Raw genomic sequence first — 14,218 nt, 5'->3', positions numbered from 1 at the left:
GAGGTAATCGAAAGCAAACACTTTCAAAAAGGGACAGGGTCAAGGGAGAAAACTGAATAAAGGGGGACTGGATAGGAGGGAGCAAAATATCAATAGTATTTCACAACATGAGTATTGTGGAAAGGTTTTACACAATGATACATGTGTGACCTATGTTGATTTGCTTGCCTTCTTAGGGAGGGTGGGTGGGGTGGCAAGATGGGAGAAAATTTGGAACTCAAAGTTTTAAAAGCAGATGTTTAAAAAAAGTTATTTTTGCATGCAACTGTGAAATAAAATATACAGGCAATGGGACATAGAAATGTATCTCACCTTACAAGAAAGTAAGGGAAAAGGGGATGGGGGCGGGGAGTGGGGTGACAGAAGGGAGGGTTGACTGCTGAATGGAACAATCAGAATATGTGCCATCTTGGAGTGGGGGGGAGGGTAGAAATGTGGAGAAAATTTGTAATTCGAAATCTTGTGGAAGTCAATACTGAAAACTAAAAATATTAAATAAATAATAATGTGAACAGTAGAAAGAAAAGAGAGAGAGACTTGCCCTGGGTCACAAAACAAATGAGTCTGAGATTGGATTTGAATTCCAGTTTTCCTCCAGCTCCAGTGACATCCACTGCACCACCCAGCTGCCTCTAAAGGGACTTCTTGTCTACCATTCCTTTTTCTGCTACTCACAAGAATAGAAGGGGTGATAGGTATACAACTTGCCTTGCATTGATACTGTAGGATTATTTCTGTCTTATTTGCCCTTAATAACCTATCAAATTTGAGATTCATTATCTCATTTTTCTTTCCCCCTATAACTCCACTACATTCTTGTTTCTACTATCAACCAACTTCCATGGTATTTTTACAACTTTTCCCATTTTGTTTTAATGATAGTATTTGTAAGGTTTTCTACAAATGTTTAGCACTCTGTGTTATACTCTATATACATATATGTCCATGTATATATGCATGTATATAGACATATGCCTGTCATTTTCACCATGATCATTGTTGCAGTGATTGTTATGCCATGGAAGAGGGTTGCAGTGGATGGTGAATCCTCAGGGGTAAATTGAGTTTTAATTAAAATGAAGAATTCAAAAAACTTTATTGAAAATCCAAAACTCAAATAAACTTCAGAAGATAATGATTGTTTCTGGGTGTATGATACAGCAATATGATATAAAAGACAGAGTACTGGAACTGGAGCCAAGAAGACTAGAGTGAGGATATCCTGCCTGAGACCTTCATTAAGTAAATGGCCTTGGAAAAATAATTCACTTAACCTTGTTTTTGCCTCAGTTTCCTCATTTGTAAATTAGAGATAGTAACCAAACCTACATTAGAGACTTTTACAAAAGTATGCTTTGAAGATCTTAAAATGCTATGCAAATGACATTTTTGTTTTTATTATTGTTAAATATCGTAATTGTTTTTGGCTAAAGAGAAAGTCCTGGGTAGAAGAAGGGATGATTAAAAAAAGATAAAGATTTTGGAAACCACAAAGATATTTGAGAATGTAAGCTATATTCTAGATTCCTGTGGTTTTAGGATTCATTGTTAGGTTGAGTACTCACTGCCATCTGACTCAGTCCCTTCTGACATCTGCAGTTGGTTACTGGAGCAGCAAAGCTGATGACAACAAGTACTATATATGGATAAAGAAAAGATGTTTTCTGGTTGGTGGATCATTTGGTGATGGCTTTTTGAGATAGTGAGAGATGAATTTCAAGATGAAAGAAAGGTCTTCCCCTGCCCCAGAATAACAGCAGGGTGACTGATAGTCACATAAAAACAGTAAGTCAATAAGCATTTATTAAATGCCTGCCATGTGAAAGGTTAGGTGGTACAGTGGATAGAGTGACAAGCACAAAGTCAGGAAGACTCATTTTCCTGAGTTCAAATCCAGCCTCAGACACTTACTAGCTGTGTTACCCAAGCAAGTCACTTAATCATGTTTGCCAAAGTTGCCTTGCTCATCTGTAAAATGAGCAGGAGAAAGAAATGGCAAACTGCTCTAATATCTTTGCTAACCCCAAATTAAATCATGAAGAGTCTGACACAACTAAAATGACTGAAAAACAACAAATGTGCATGACACTTCTGTTAGAGCTTGACTCACTTAGCTGGTTTGTATGACAGGTATCTTCTCTCCTGTCTCTTCATTTACGTTCCCTTTCCTTTAACTTTAACCTTGTGAACAATGAAAGGTCTTGGAAGGTTCCTAAGAGCTCTAAATAAAGGCAATAACAGGGCAGTTTTGGTTTCACCAGTAAGAATAGTAATTGGGTTTGTGACAAAAATATTTGCTGGCATGGGAGAGGGCAAAAAAGGTCCCACGTACATCCTCCTTAGCTATTTCACTGTAAAATATATAATGCAACAAATACTGTACTCTGATAAGGCGTAAAGTAATATTAAGTATTGCTATAAGTGATAAGTTGCTATTTTCTATTCTACCCACTGTTTTTTAATTTCTTAGCATTAAATTTTCTCCATGAGAATTAACTATTCATACCGCATTTCATAAAGTTTAGTACATGAACTATTCTACCTTGGCTAGTTGCCCCAATAGTATCTGAATTAGGAGAGATGGTTACGGAACATGAGAAATGAGTAAGTTATTTTCTCTATTACAAATACCGAAATTAACTATAAAGGACAAATGAAGAAAGATGCTACCTGCATATAGAGCATGAAGTTTGCATACATGCAGGAACACAAACATATGTGTCCATATTCATATGAACTTATTAGGAACACACAAATTTATGTCTATATAGCAATATCTATATTTTTCTATCTACATACATACATACATAATGTATGTATATATATGTATGTGTATACACACATAAACACAAGAACACACGTGCACAAACACATACACATATATACATACACACACATACTTATATGCTTATTTGTGTCTTATTGTATCTATCTTGAGGGCAGAAGAGAGGGAAGAAAAAAAGGGAAAAATGGAAATTACATTTTGATTTTGTTGTCTATTTTTTAAAATTTATTTAATTTCTTTAATATGGTTTTCAGCATTGATTTTCACAAGAGTTTGAATTACAAATTTTCTCCCCATTTCTACCCTCCTGCCCACTCCAAGATGGTTTATTTTCTGGTTGCCCTGTTCCTCATTCACCCTCCCTTCTATCACCCCACTCCCCTCCCATCCCCTTTTCCCTTCCTTTCTGGTATGGCAAGATAAATTTCTACACCCCATTGCCTGTGTATCTTATTTTCTAGTTGCATGCAAGAACATTATTTTTTTGTTTTTGAACATCTCTTTTTAAAACTTTGAGTTCCAAATTCTCTCTCTTCTTCCCTTCCCACCCACCCTCCCTAAGAAGGCAAGCAATTCAACATAGACAACATGCGTATCATTTTGTAAAACCATTCCACAACACTCATGTTCTGAAAGATTAAGTGTATTCTGCTCCTTCGTAACCTATCCCCTTTTATTGAATTTTCTCCCTTGACCCTGTCCCTTTTTGAAAGTGTTTGTTTTTGATTACCTCCTCCCCCATCTGCCCTCCCTTCTATCATCCCTCCTTTTTTTAATCTTCTTCCTCCTTCTTTCCTGTGGGGTAAGATACCCAATTGAGTTTGTATCGCATTCCCTCCTCAGGTCAAATCTGATGAGAGTACGATTCACTCATTCACCCTAACCTGCTCCCTCTTCCCTTCCTACAGAACTGCTTTTTCTTGCCACTTTTATGTGACATAATTTACCTCATTCTATCTCTCCCTTTCTCCCTCTCCCAATATATTCCTCTCTCAAGCCTTATTTTAATTTTATTTTTTTAGATATCATCCCTTCATATTCAACTCACCCTGTGCCCTCTGTCTATACACACACGCGCACACACACACACACACACACACACACACACACACATATATGTATGTATATACACACACCCATATATACATATACATGTATGTGTATATATATAGATAGATATATAGATATATATGCATATTCCCTTCAGCTACCCTAATACTGAGCTCTCATGAGTCATGCACATCTTCTTTCTATGTAGCAATGTAAACAAAACAGTACAACTTTAGTAAGTCCCTTGTGATTTCTCTTTCTTGTTTACCTTTTCATGCATCTCTTGATTCTTGTGTTTGAAGGTCCAATTTTCTATTTAGCTCTGGTCTTTGCACTGAGAAAGTTTGAAATTCCTGTTTTATTGAAAATCTGTATTTTGCCTTGGAGCATAATACTCAGTTTTTCTGGGTAAGTGATTCTTGGTTTTAATCCTAGCTCCATTGACCTCCAGAATATCATATTCCAAGCCCTTTGATCTCTTAATTTAGAAGCTTCTGGATCTTGTATTATTCTGATTGTGTTTCCACAATATTCAAATTGTTTCTTTCTGGCTGCTTGCAGTATTTTCTCCTTGATCTGGGAGCTCTGCAATTTGGCAACAATATTCCTAGGAGTTTCCTTTTTGGGATCCATTTTAGCCTCTGGCTCTAGAATCTCAGGGCAGGTCTTCATAATTTCTTGAAAGATGATATCTGGGCTCTTTTTTTTATCATGGCTTTCAGGTAGTCCAATAATTGTTAAATTACCTCTCCTGGATCTATTTTCCAGGTCAGTGATTTTTCCAATGAGATATTTCACATTGTCTTCCACTTTTTCATTCCTTTTATTCTGTTTAATAATATCTTGATTTGTCATCAAGTCACTGGCTTCCACTTGCTCCAATCTAATTTTTAAGGTAGCCTTTTCTTCTATGGTCTTTTGGACATCCTTTTCCATTTGGCTAATTCTGCCTTTCAAGGCATTATTCTCCTCATTGACTTTTTGGAGCTCTTTTGCCATTTGAGTCAGTCTGTTTTTTAAGGTGTTACTTTCTTCACTATTTTTTCCATATTTTTTTGGTTCCCCTTTAGCAAGTCATTGACTTGTTTTTTATGGTTTTCTCATATCCTTCTCATTTCTCTTCCCAATTTTTCCTCTAGTTCTCTAACTTGCTTTTCCAAATCCGTTTTGAGCTCTTCAATGGCCTGTGACCAGTTCATGTTTTTCTTGGAGGCTTTTGATTTAGGCTCTTTGTCTTTGTTGACTTCTGCTGGCTGTATATTTTGATCTTCTTTGTCATGAAAGAAAGATTCCGAAGTCTGACACTGAATCTGCATCCATTTTCACTGCCTGGCCATGTTCCCAGCCAACTTACTTGACCCTTGAGTCTTTTGTTAGGTATGACTTCTTGTAGAGTAAAGAGTACTTTGTTCCAAGCTTGAGGGGGTGTGCTGTTGTTTTCAGAGCTATTTCTATACAGCCAGCTCTTCCACACCAGCAATCCTCCTTCCCTGTGAATGGCCAACACTGACATGACTCAGATCTTAAGCAGGCTCTGCACTCCTGCTCTGATCTGCCACTTAATTCCTCCCACCAGGTGGGCCTGGGGCTGGAAGCAACTGCAGCTGTAGTTCTTTAGCTGCACCACCTCTGCTGCCCCCAGGGTGGTGGCTGAACCATGAACTCCTTTCACTCCTTGCAGCTTTTCCCATCAACCTTCTATGTTGTCTTTGGTGTTTGTGGTTTGAAAAGTCTGGTGACTGCCATAGCTCACTGATTCAGGGTGCTAGGGCCTGTTTCACCCAACTCCCCGTGTGGTTGGTCTTGCCACCGCACATGCTGGGCTCTGCTCCCCTCAGCTCCCAACTCCATGCATGATAGACCTCACCCAGTGACCATCTAGTCCTGGGCTGGAGCCCTGCTTCTCTATGCTATTTTGTGGGTTCTGCAGTTCTAGAATTTGTTCAGAGGCATTTTTATAGGTTTTTGGAGGGACTTGTAAGGGAACTCATGCAAGTCCCTGCTTTCCATCTTGGCTCTTCCCCATCTTGTTGTCTATATTCAAGGAATAAATATCAAGTTGTGCGTAGTAGATTTGCTGTTTTATGCACAAACATTTTTTCCATTGTAATATGTTGCAGAAATGATCATTTTATTCCATAAATTAAAAGAATTCAATATTTTTAAAAAGAAATAAAATACTTTTTTAAAAGAACATGAGAAATGGACACCATCCACCTCTTATTGAATAATTAGATGAGTCCAGAGCAACAATCCTGGAACCCAGATATCTGACTGGATACAAAGCTAACAGAAGTGATTAGTTTGGATAGATAGTAGAATTCTCCTCCCTAAAGCTCTTCAAAGGCTAAGTAAAAACATAGTTCTAGTCATGTTAGAGAGTGATTTTTGTTCACTTACAGCTTGAATAACAGAAATACTTCCAAAGCTGAGATTCAATGAATTATCAGTTTATTAATAAATGATGACCCTATTGTTTAAATTAATGAAAATCTTTTGTTTCTGTTACTTCAACATGATGTGTGCATTTTCTGTAAGTTATGGCTTTAGGTTTTTATGACTTATCACAAACTGGTTGACATAGATTGTTGCTTAAAGGAGCACACCTTTGTTCTAAACGGTCTAAAAAGTAAGAAAACAAAAAAACACTCAAAAGGAGATATAATACAATTTTCTCTAAATGATTATACATAGCTAAATGATCAAATGCAAATTTGGAGATCAATTTTGAAAAGAAGAAATGCAGTGTTGAAAATTACTTTAAAATATGTTCTACCTTTTGAATGATAAAATGCACAAATTAAAATCATTTTCTGATACTCATAAAGTTGGCAAAAAAGAATGAAAAATGAAATTCAGTGCTAGTGAAAAAATGCCAAAATATACAGACATATTCACTGCTGTTAAAATTACAAACTAGTAGAAACATTTTGGAGAGAGAGATCAATTTGCAATAAAAACTTACCATTTCAAGTCAAATTAACAACATTTATTTAGTAACTACTCTATGCCAAGCATTGTGCACAATAACTCCATTTTGGAAAATATACCCTGAAACATTTTTAAACAGTCAAAATTTATACATTTTTATTGTAGCATTGTGTATAATTGCAAAAAACCCGACATATTTTCCAGCTATCTCTGCCTCTGCATCTCTCTCTATAAATCAATAATATCTCCATCAATGTATCATTAATACGTATACATGTATTTGTATCCAACTTTCAATTTCTCTCTATAAACATATATATATGTAATATACATATGTATATGTATGCATACATACACATATACACACATTTACATAAACAGAAATGAATATAGATATAACATAGAAATAGAGTATATTGGTAGAAATATAGCTATCGATAAATGTATTATATTTTATATTGATAGATTTTTCTATAGAAATAAATAGATCTAAAATTACATATGACATATAAAATTACATTTGTATACATGTATATATGTGTGTTTATACATATGTTTGTATGTGTGTGCATGTATTTGTGTGTACACACATGCACGGATTTTTTTTTTTTGGTTAAGGGAAACACAAAGTGATTTCTCCTCCCCTAATTAAAAAAAAACTTTCCAGATGTAATGAATTAATCCTTTTTTCTTGCTTTATATTCAACCTAAAGTGGTCCATTTGTTATTCCAGAAAGAGTATTTGTCTTTCAGTCTCTATACTTTTTCACCAACTATGTTAAATGTGTCCTTGATAATACATACATAATAAATAGACAAAGACACAACAATCCTAATTTTGGAAGGAAGAATTACAAATAATTTATATAATTGTCTTAGAATGATTAAAGGCAGGTGGGTAAAAATTATAATCAATCAATAATCATTGAATACATTTCCTCAGGGTTGTATTGTGTGGCACAGATACAAAGATAAATGTGAAATGGCCCCAGTCCCTGCTAAGATTATGATCTAACCCTAGGAGAGAAAGCATTTACATATATAGATATGTGCATATAGACATACGTGTGCATACATACAGGATATGTGCATATAACATTTGGTGGAAGTTCTTCATTTCAAAGGTTATACTTAAGCTGAGACTTGAAAGAAACTAGGGATTCAAAGCCATGAAAATGAGAAGGAATTATACTATAAATATGAAGGACAGTAAGTGAAAAGCTGGGGAGAGTAGATGTGTTGTAGTTCATGGAAACAGATTTTATTAAATCATGATGAGAGCAAAACACAGACTTTTATAAGAACTATGAGAGCAAAACATAAGAAGCCATAATCTATGAATTTAACTTAGCCACTTAGGAACGAGTTGTTTTATAGCTGCAATGACATCTTTGTTCCTCAGGCTGTATATCATAGGATTAAAGAGTGGGGTTACAATAGTATAGAAAAGGGCAAGTACTTTATCTACTCCTGGTGAATGGCTTGACTTGGGTCTCAAATATGTAATAAAACCAGATCCATAGAATAAACCCACAACTATAAGGTGGGAGGAACAAGTGGAAAAGGCTTTGCGTCTCCCCATGGCAGATGGTAGCTTCAGGATGGTCTTGATGATTTTGATGTAGGACCAGAGTATCAACAGTGAAGGAACTGTAACAAAGATTGTAGCACCAGCATAGACTGATAGCTCATTCAAAGAGGTATCCCCACAGGCCAGATTCAGTAATGGGGGAATATCACAGAAAACATGATTGAGTTTATTAGACACACAGAAAGACAGAGTGAATAGCTGGCATGTTTGCGCTATCTGAATTGGAATTCCAATTGTCCAGGCACCAGTAACCAGCTGAAGGCACTTTTTGTGGTTCATGATGACAGGATAGTAGAGTGGTTTACAGATAGCCACGTAACGATCATAGGCCATCACAGCCAGGAAGAAGCTCTCACTGCCTCCTAGACTAAGGAGGATAGCAAGTTGTACACCACAAGCTAATAAAGAAATATTTTTCTTTTGGGTCCAAAGGTCTGACAGCATTCTCGGGATAGTCACTGATGTGTAGCAGATTTCTAAGAAGGAAAAATTTCTGAGGAAAAAGTACATGGGGGTTTGGAGAGCAGCAGTAACTTTGGTAATGACAATGATGAGGCCATTTCCTACCAGGATACTTGTGTAAATGATTAAGAAAATCCCAAAGAGAAACCCTTGGAGGCTAGGAAGGTCAGAAAATCCCAGGAGAACAAATTCTACCATGGAGCTGAAATTTGTTTCTGCCATTTTTCTGTATAGTCCAATGAGAAAATTAGTAAATCCATGTAAAGCAAATCATTATATTTCTCTGTGCCACTGTCTGTTCCTATAAAATGAATACATTTATTTGGCCTAGAGATAAGTGATGAACTCCCTTTGACTGACTATTTTATGATTTCAAGTTCATTTTAACTGTATTGTCCATAGAATCACAAAAGCACAAAATTTCATTGTCATATACATTGTAGGAGTGAAGTCAAAAGACAACCTGCTTGGCTCTCCTGCCATGAAAAAGAGAATACTTTTTGATTAATCAATCTTAATTGAGATGAATTTAGATTTTGTTCAATGACTGGACTCAAAGTGTGCTCATTGATAATTTTGTTAAATAGTTCTGACTTTGCTATTCCCAAACCAATAAACTTCAGTGTCTCCCAATTACCTTTAGAATCAAGTATAAATTTATTTCAATTTTAAAGTCCTTCTTTACTTGGCCCAATCTTGTCTTTCACTCTTGTTACACAATTTCATTCAAAATGTGGTCCAGTAAAGTGATTTTCTTATTTTCCATCCTACTTGGCACTCTCTCCCTTCAATGCTCCCTCACCTCCATACTCCCATGCATGGAATGCTTTCACTCCTTACCTCTGCTTCATAGAACCTGTAGTTTGCTTTGACATCCCTTCATTCCTCCCATCCAGAAAAATCTCTCCTTATCCTGAATATTTATAGCATATCTATACAACAATAAACAAGCACTGAATCTATGTTGCCTTGCAGACTAAACTATCTTTTTTAAATTTTAATATGTGTCTGTCCTGTTTTTCCAAATATCCTTAAGGTGAAGAGTTCTCTTATATATCTTTGTCTATATAATGAATAGATTCAGTGAAGTATTAGTAAATGTATTATTTTAAGGATATGATTTTAGGTTCAATGAGATTTCCAATACTAACAAATATCTCTCCTCCATCCCTGCCGCCAATTCAGGATAACTTAAATGTAGCTCCTTGCTTTGGGCCAAGAGATTGTATTTAAAATCCCTCTGGGTGGGGAAACATGATCAGTTATTGAAAATCAGTAGCACCTCAATGTTGGACTGTGTTGGTAGAAACTAAAGAAACAAACGTGTAAAGAATGTGTATCTCAATCTCTTACATGAAAACAGTTTAAGTTTGAAAAAAAGAAATGTGTCTAAGTAAACACCCAGCAAATTCAAGATAAATTCAAAATTTTTCCCGTTGAACTATTTAGATTTACTTTCAGCTTCATCAAACTAAAAATGAATGAAACAATGCTTGCCTTTAATGTGTTACATATAATATTTGTATACTGCACTTCTGCAGTTAAAATGAAAATCAATCCCACATGATTTTAAAAAATATTTTCTTAACCATGATCTTAAATTATTTTGGAAAAGAAACCTTAAATATGTCAAAGTGTACCCCTCCATACTGTTAAAATATATGGTCTTTGGGAGGTAGGGGGATGCCTGCCATTATTGTAAACGTGCCCCATGCTCTTTACTGAATCTTGGTTCCTAGTAGTTTCATAAGATAAGAAGACAGCAAGCAGATTAGAGCTCTTGATTAAGATGCTTATTGATTAGAAATCTTGATTAAGATGAGTTATTGGATGATAAAATAGTTCATATTGATCTGGCTAAGATGGAATGAAATCAGATTCACTCTTCATTTTTGAACACAAATGATGAACATAAAATACTCAAATACTGATATGTATATTTCCATTTAAGGTATGCAAAAAGAACTAGCTTGACATGTAGCATTTTATTTGAATATCAAGACAGGCCTGGGAGGTATATAATACAGCTGTCTTTTTTCTTCATTTCATGGATAAGAAAACTAAGGTTTAATTTAAGTGACATGTCCAAGGTCACACAGTTAGTAAGTGTGAGAGTGGCAATTCAGAGCCTGTCTTTTCTTGAAAACAGACTCAACATTACATTTCCCTCTACACTAGACTGCCTCTCAATTAAACATTAAAATACGCACCTCAACACTCAAAATTCTGCAAAAAGAACAGCAGCCTCCTTCCACAATATTGATCGTGTTATAAGCAGAGTTCTTTCAAAAGAAAATTATTCTTATTCTTCTTTGGTCTATGGTCATACCTCCTACCTCAGGTCACTTTTTAACTTCTAATGAGAAAAGAGTTCTTATGACTTTGGTCCAATACCTTCAACATTGTTAATGAGCTAATGTGGTAGAAAGAGGCCTGGGATTTGAGTCAGGAGACTTTGCTTCTCATTTTCTTGTCTCTGAGCTCTTCTCAACTTGGTTTTATTTTTGATGACCTCAGTGGCCAAGGACTAAATTCACAGGGATGCTAATAAATTCCCCAGAAACTGCAATAAAAAAGTATCAGTCCTCTCCTTTTTTGGAAATTTTGTTCTACCCATCAGAGAATTTAGACTCAGAGGGAAAAAAAAAACATGGTAATTAAAAACAATAATTGAGTTCTATTATATCACCTACAATCCATGAGAACTTGATTAAGTCAGTAGACCTCTTTGACACCTATTATCTTCACCTATAAAAGGTTATGATATTTATAAAATTCTTTTCACATTTTAAGACACTACATAGAGGAGCCAGAGTCAAGTGACAAAGTATAGGAGGCACAACAGCCAAGTTCTCCCAAACTCCCCCTCCAAAATAAATTTAAAACATGCTTCAAATCAAGTTCTGGACCAGCTTAGCCTACAAAACATCAGAATGAGACTTTTTTAGCAGAAGATAATTTATGAGGTCAAAAGGAGGTTTATTTTCTGACATTAGGATGTGGGCCAGCCCAGAGTATGTGTGGCAGCAACACTAACTGAAAGCCTCAGGAAGGGCTGTGACAAGAACAGCAACAAATTGAGTAGCTCTCAGCCCAGAGACAAAAAGGGGATTGGATAATTGGTCAAAAAGAAGTCACAGGAGACCCCTGTGTTATCCAGACCAGGAATTGCTTGGCAACTCCATTGCCTTCATTCATTTCCAGGTCACAGTTCCAGGGCAGATAGAAGGGAATAGGACCCCTGAGCAGCAATATCACTTGAGGCTAAAAGGGACCAGCGACCCTTTCTGGATAAAGGTCAAAATGAAGTTCAATCCCTTTGTGACCTCTGACCAAAGCAAGAACCACAAGAGGCATTTCAGTGCCCCTTCCCATGTGGAGAGGAAAATTATGTCTCCCCTTTCTAAGGAACTGAGACCGAAGTACAATGTCCACTCCCTGCCCGTTCTAAAAGATAATGAAGTCCAGGTTGTTCGAGGACACTACAAAGGAAAGCAAATTGGCAAAGTAGTCTGGGTTTACAGAAATATGTGATCTACATTGAGTGTATGCAGTGGGAGAAAGCTATGGTACAAATTTCCATGTAGGCATTCATCTCAGTGAGGTGGTTATCACAAGGCTAAAGCTGGAGAAAGATCACAAAAAGATCCTTGAGCAAAAAGCCCAATCTTGCCAGGTGGGAAAGCAAAAAGGCAAATGTAAATAAGAAACTATTGAGAAAATGCAAAAGTAAAAAATGCATGGCTATAATTAAGTTTCTAGAATTAAAAAAATCAATTATGGTAAGAAGAAAGATCAATACACAAATTCAGAAGAAGAGAACATGAAAACAGCTATAAACAAAGCTCATCAAAGAAAAATGTGCATTAGAAACAAGCCTAAAAAGATTTCCTAAAATAGAAAAAGAAATAGAGAAAAATGTAAAAATCAAATAGGTTAGTAGGGTAAAAATTGGGAAAATAAGTGAAAGTGGCTCAAGAAAATTAAGAAAAGAGAAATAATGGCTTGGTAAAAAAATGCACATTTTTAAAAGGACACCTTAAAAAACAGAATTGGCTGATTGATTAAAAAGGTAGAATAGCTCACTGAAGATAACAATTCATTAAAAATTAGAATTGGACACTTGTGACTCCACAAGACATTAAGAAACAATAAACAAAGACAAAGGAATGAAAAATAGAAGAAAACTCCCTTGCTTCTTCCATAATTCAGTGAATCTTGGCAATTTGGTCTCTTGTTCCACTGCCTCTTTGCAAACCAGCCAGCTCTTCTGGTAATTTTCTATTCACATATTGCTGAACCTAGCTTTCAGAATCTTAAACGTAACCTTGCTGGCATGTGAAATAAGCACAATTGTTCACTAATTTGAACATTCTTTTGTATTGCCCTTCTTTATTATTGGGATATATGTATGTATGTATGTATGTATGTATGTATGTATGTATGCATATGTATATATGTCCAATCCAGTGGCCACTGTTGAGTTTCCCAAATTTCAAGCATATTATATTATATACTTTAGCAGAGACACTGTAGTGGCTTGCTATTTCCTTCTCCAGTTCATTTTACAGATGAGGAAACTGAGGCAATCAGGGTTAAGTGATTTGCTCAGGGTCACATAGCTGGTAAGGGACTGAAGCCAAATTTGAACTAAGGTTCTCCTGACTCCAGACCTAGGACTCTATCCACTTAGCTGTCCTTAGATGCCACAGGATCATACAGCTATTAAGGGCCTGAGGACAATTTTGTATTCAGGTCATCCTAATTCAAAACCCAGTGCTCTATCCACCAAACCACCTTGCTAACCCTTTATCATTTAAGTTTTCAGTGATATTGAATAAATGGAAATAAAGAGAATATTTGTTAAAGTGTCATGGAATTTGATAAATTCCAGCAACAAGGAGGAGTTTGAGGATGAGAATGAGAAGAGAGGTAGGAAAAAATAAGTATATGAATCTTAAAGTGAAAAGAGACAATAGGAAAGAAATTGCCTGAAAGGGGAAATGGTAAACTATTGGTAATCCAAGTCTTCTTGCTCTCCTTGGAGGTAAAAAAGGAGTGTTCCCCAAGAGAGAAGGTTGCAAGGAGTGGAATGTCATCTGGGGCAAACTAACTTTCAGTCAATAGGAGGAGTTCAAGAACGGGACAAAGTGTTGCTTGCAATAGACAGTGAAGACTTGGACAGAAGTAGTAAGGCCATACCTCCTGTACTGTGGAAACTAAAGCATGACCTTTTGAAATGAGAAAAGAGTATATTGAGTAGATTCTTGTCTTAGCATTCAATATGGAATTTAAACCACTGTTATATTGGCATGTGCTTCCATTTAGTTTTGTCCCCAAGTGTGTTGTGCCCACTTGAGGGTAGCTGGGTGGTATCCAGCTAATCAATCAGTCTTTAA

General features: G+C 36.0%; 1 protein-coding gene across 1 annotated transcript; it reads right to left on the bottom strand.

Moving 5' to 3' along the window:
• Window positions 1–8,108: 8,108 nt before the first annotated feature.
• On the bottom strand, window positions 8,109–9,047 carry LOC118853991 (olfactory receptor 10AG1-like). Its single transcript, XM_036764281.1, has one exon. The coding sequence runs from the start codon at window positions 9,039–9,041 to the stop codon at window positions 8,109–8,111; it is 933 nt and encodes a 310-aa protein (XP_036620176.1). The 5' UTR covers window positions 9,042–9,047.
• Window positions 9,048–14,218: the final 5,171 nt, after the last annotated feature.

The sequence above is a fragment of the Trichosurus vulpecula genome, chromosome 6 (genome assembly GCF_011100635.1).
Source record: "Trichosurus vulpecula isolate mTriVul1 chromosome 6, mTriVul1.pri, whole genome shotgun sequence".
Lineage (NCBI taxonomy): Eukaryota > Metazoa > Chordata > Mammalia > Diprotodontia > Phalangeridae > Trichosurus > Trichosurus vulpecula.
The sequence above is the reverse complement of the archived record's forward strand: the minus strand, read 5'-3'. Positions and strand labels throughout refer to the sequence as shown.

What these genes read in the sequence shown, in the direction of transcription:
- LOC118853991 (XM_036764281.1), bottom strand. Translation starts at nt 9,041, where the DNA reads ATGGCAGAAACAAATTTCAGCTCCATGGTAGAATTTGTTCTCCTGGGA.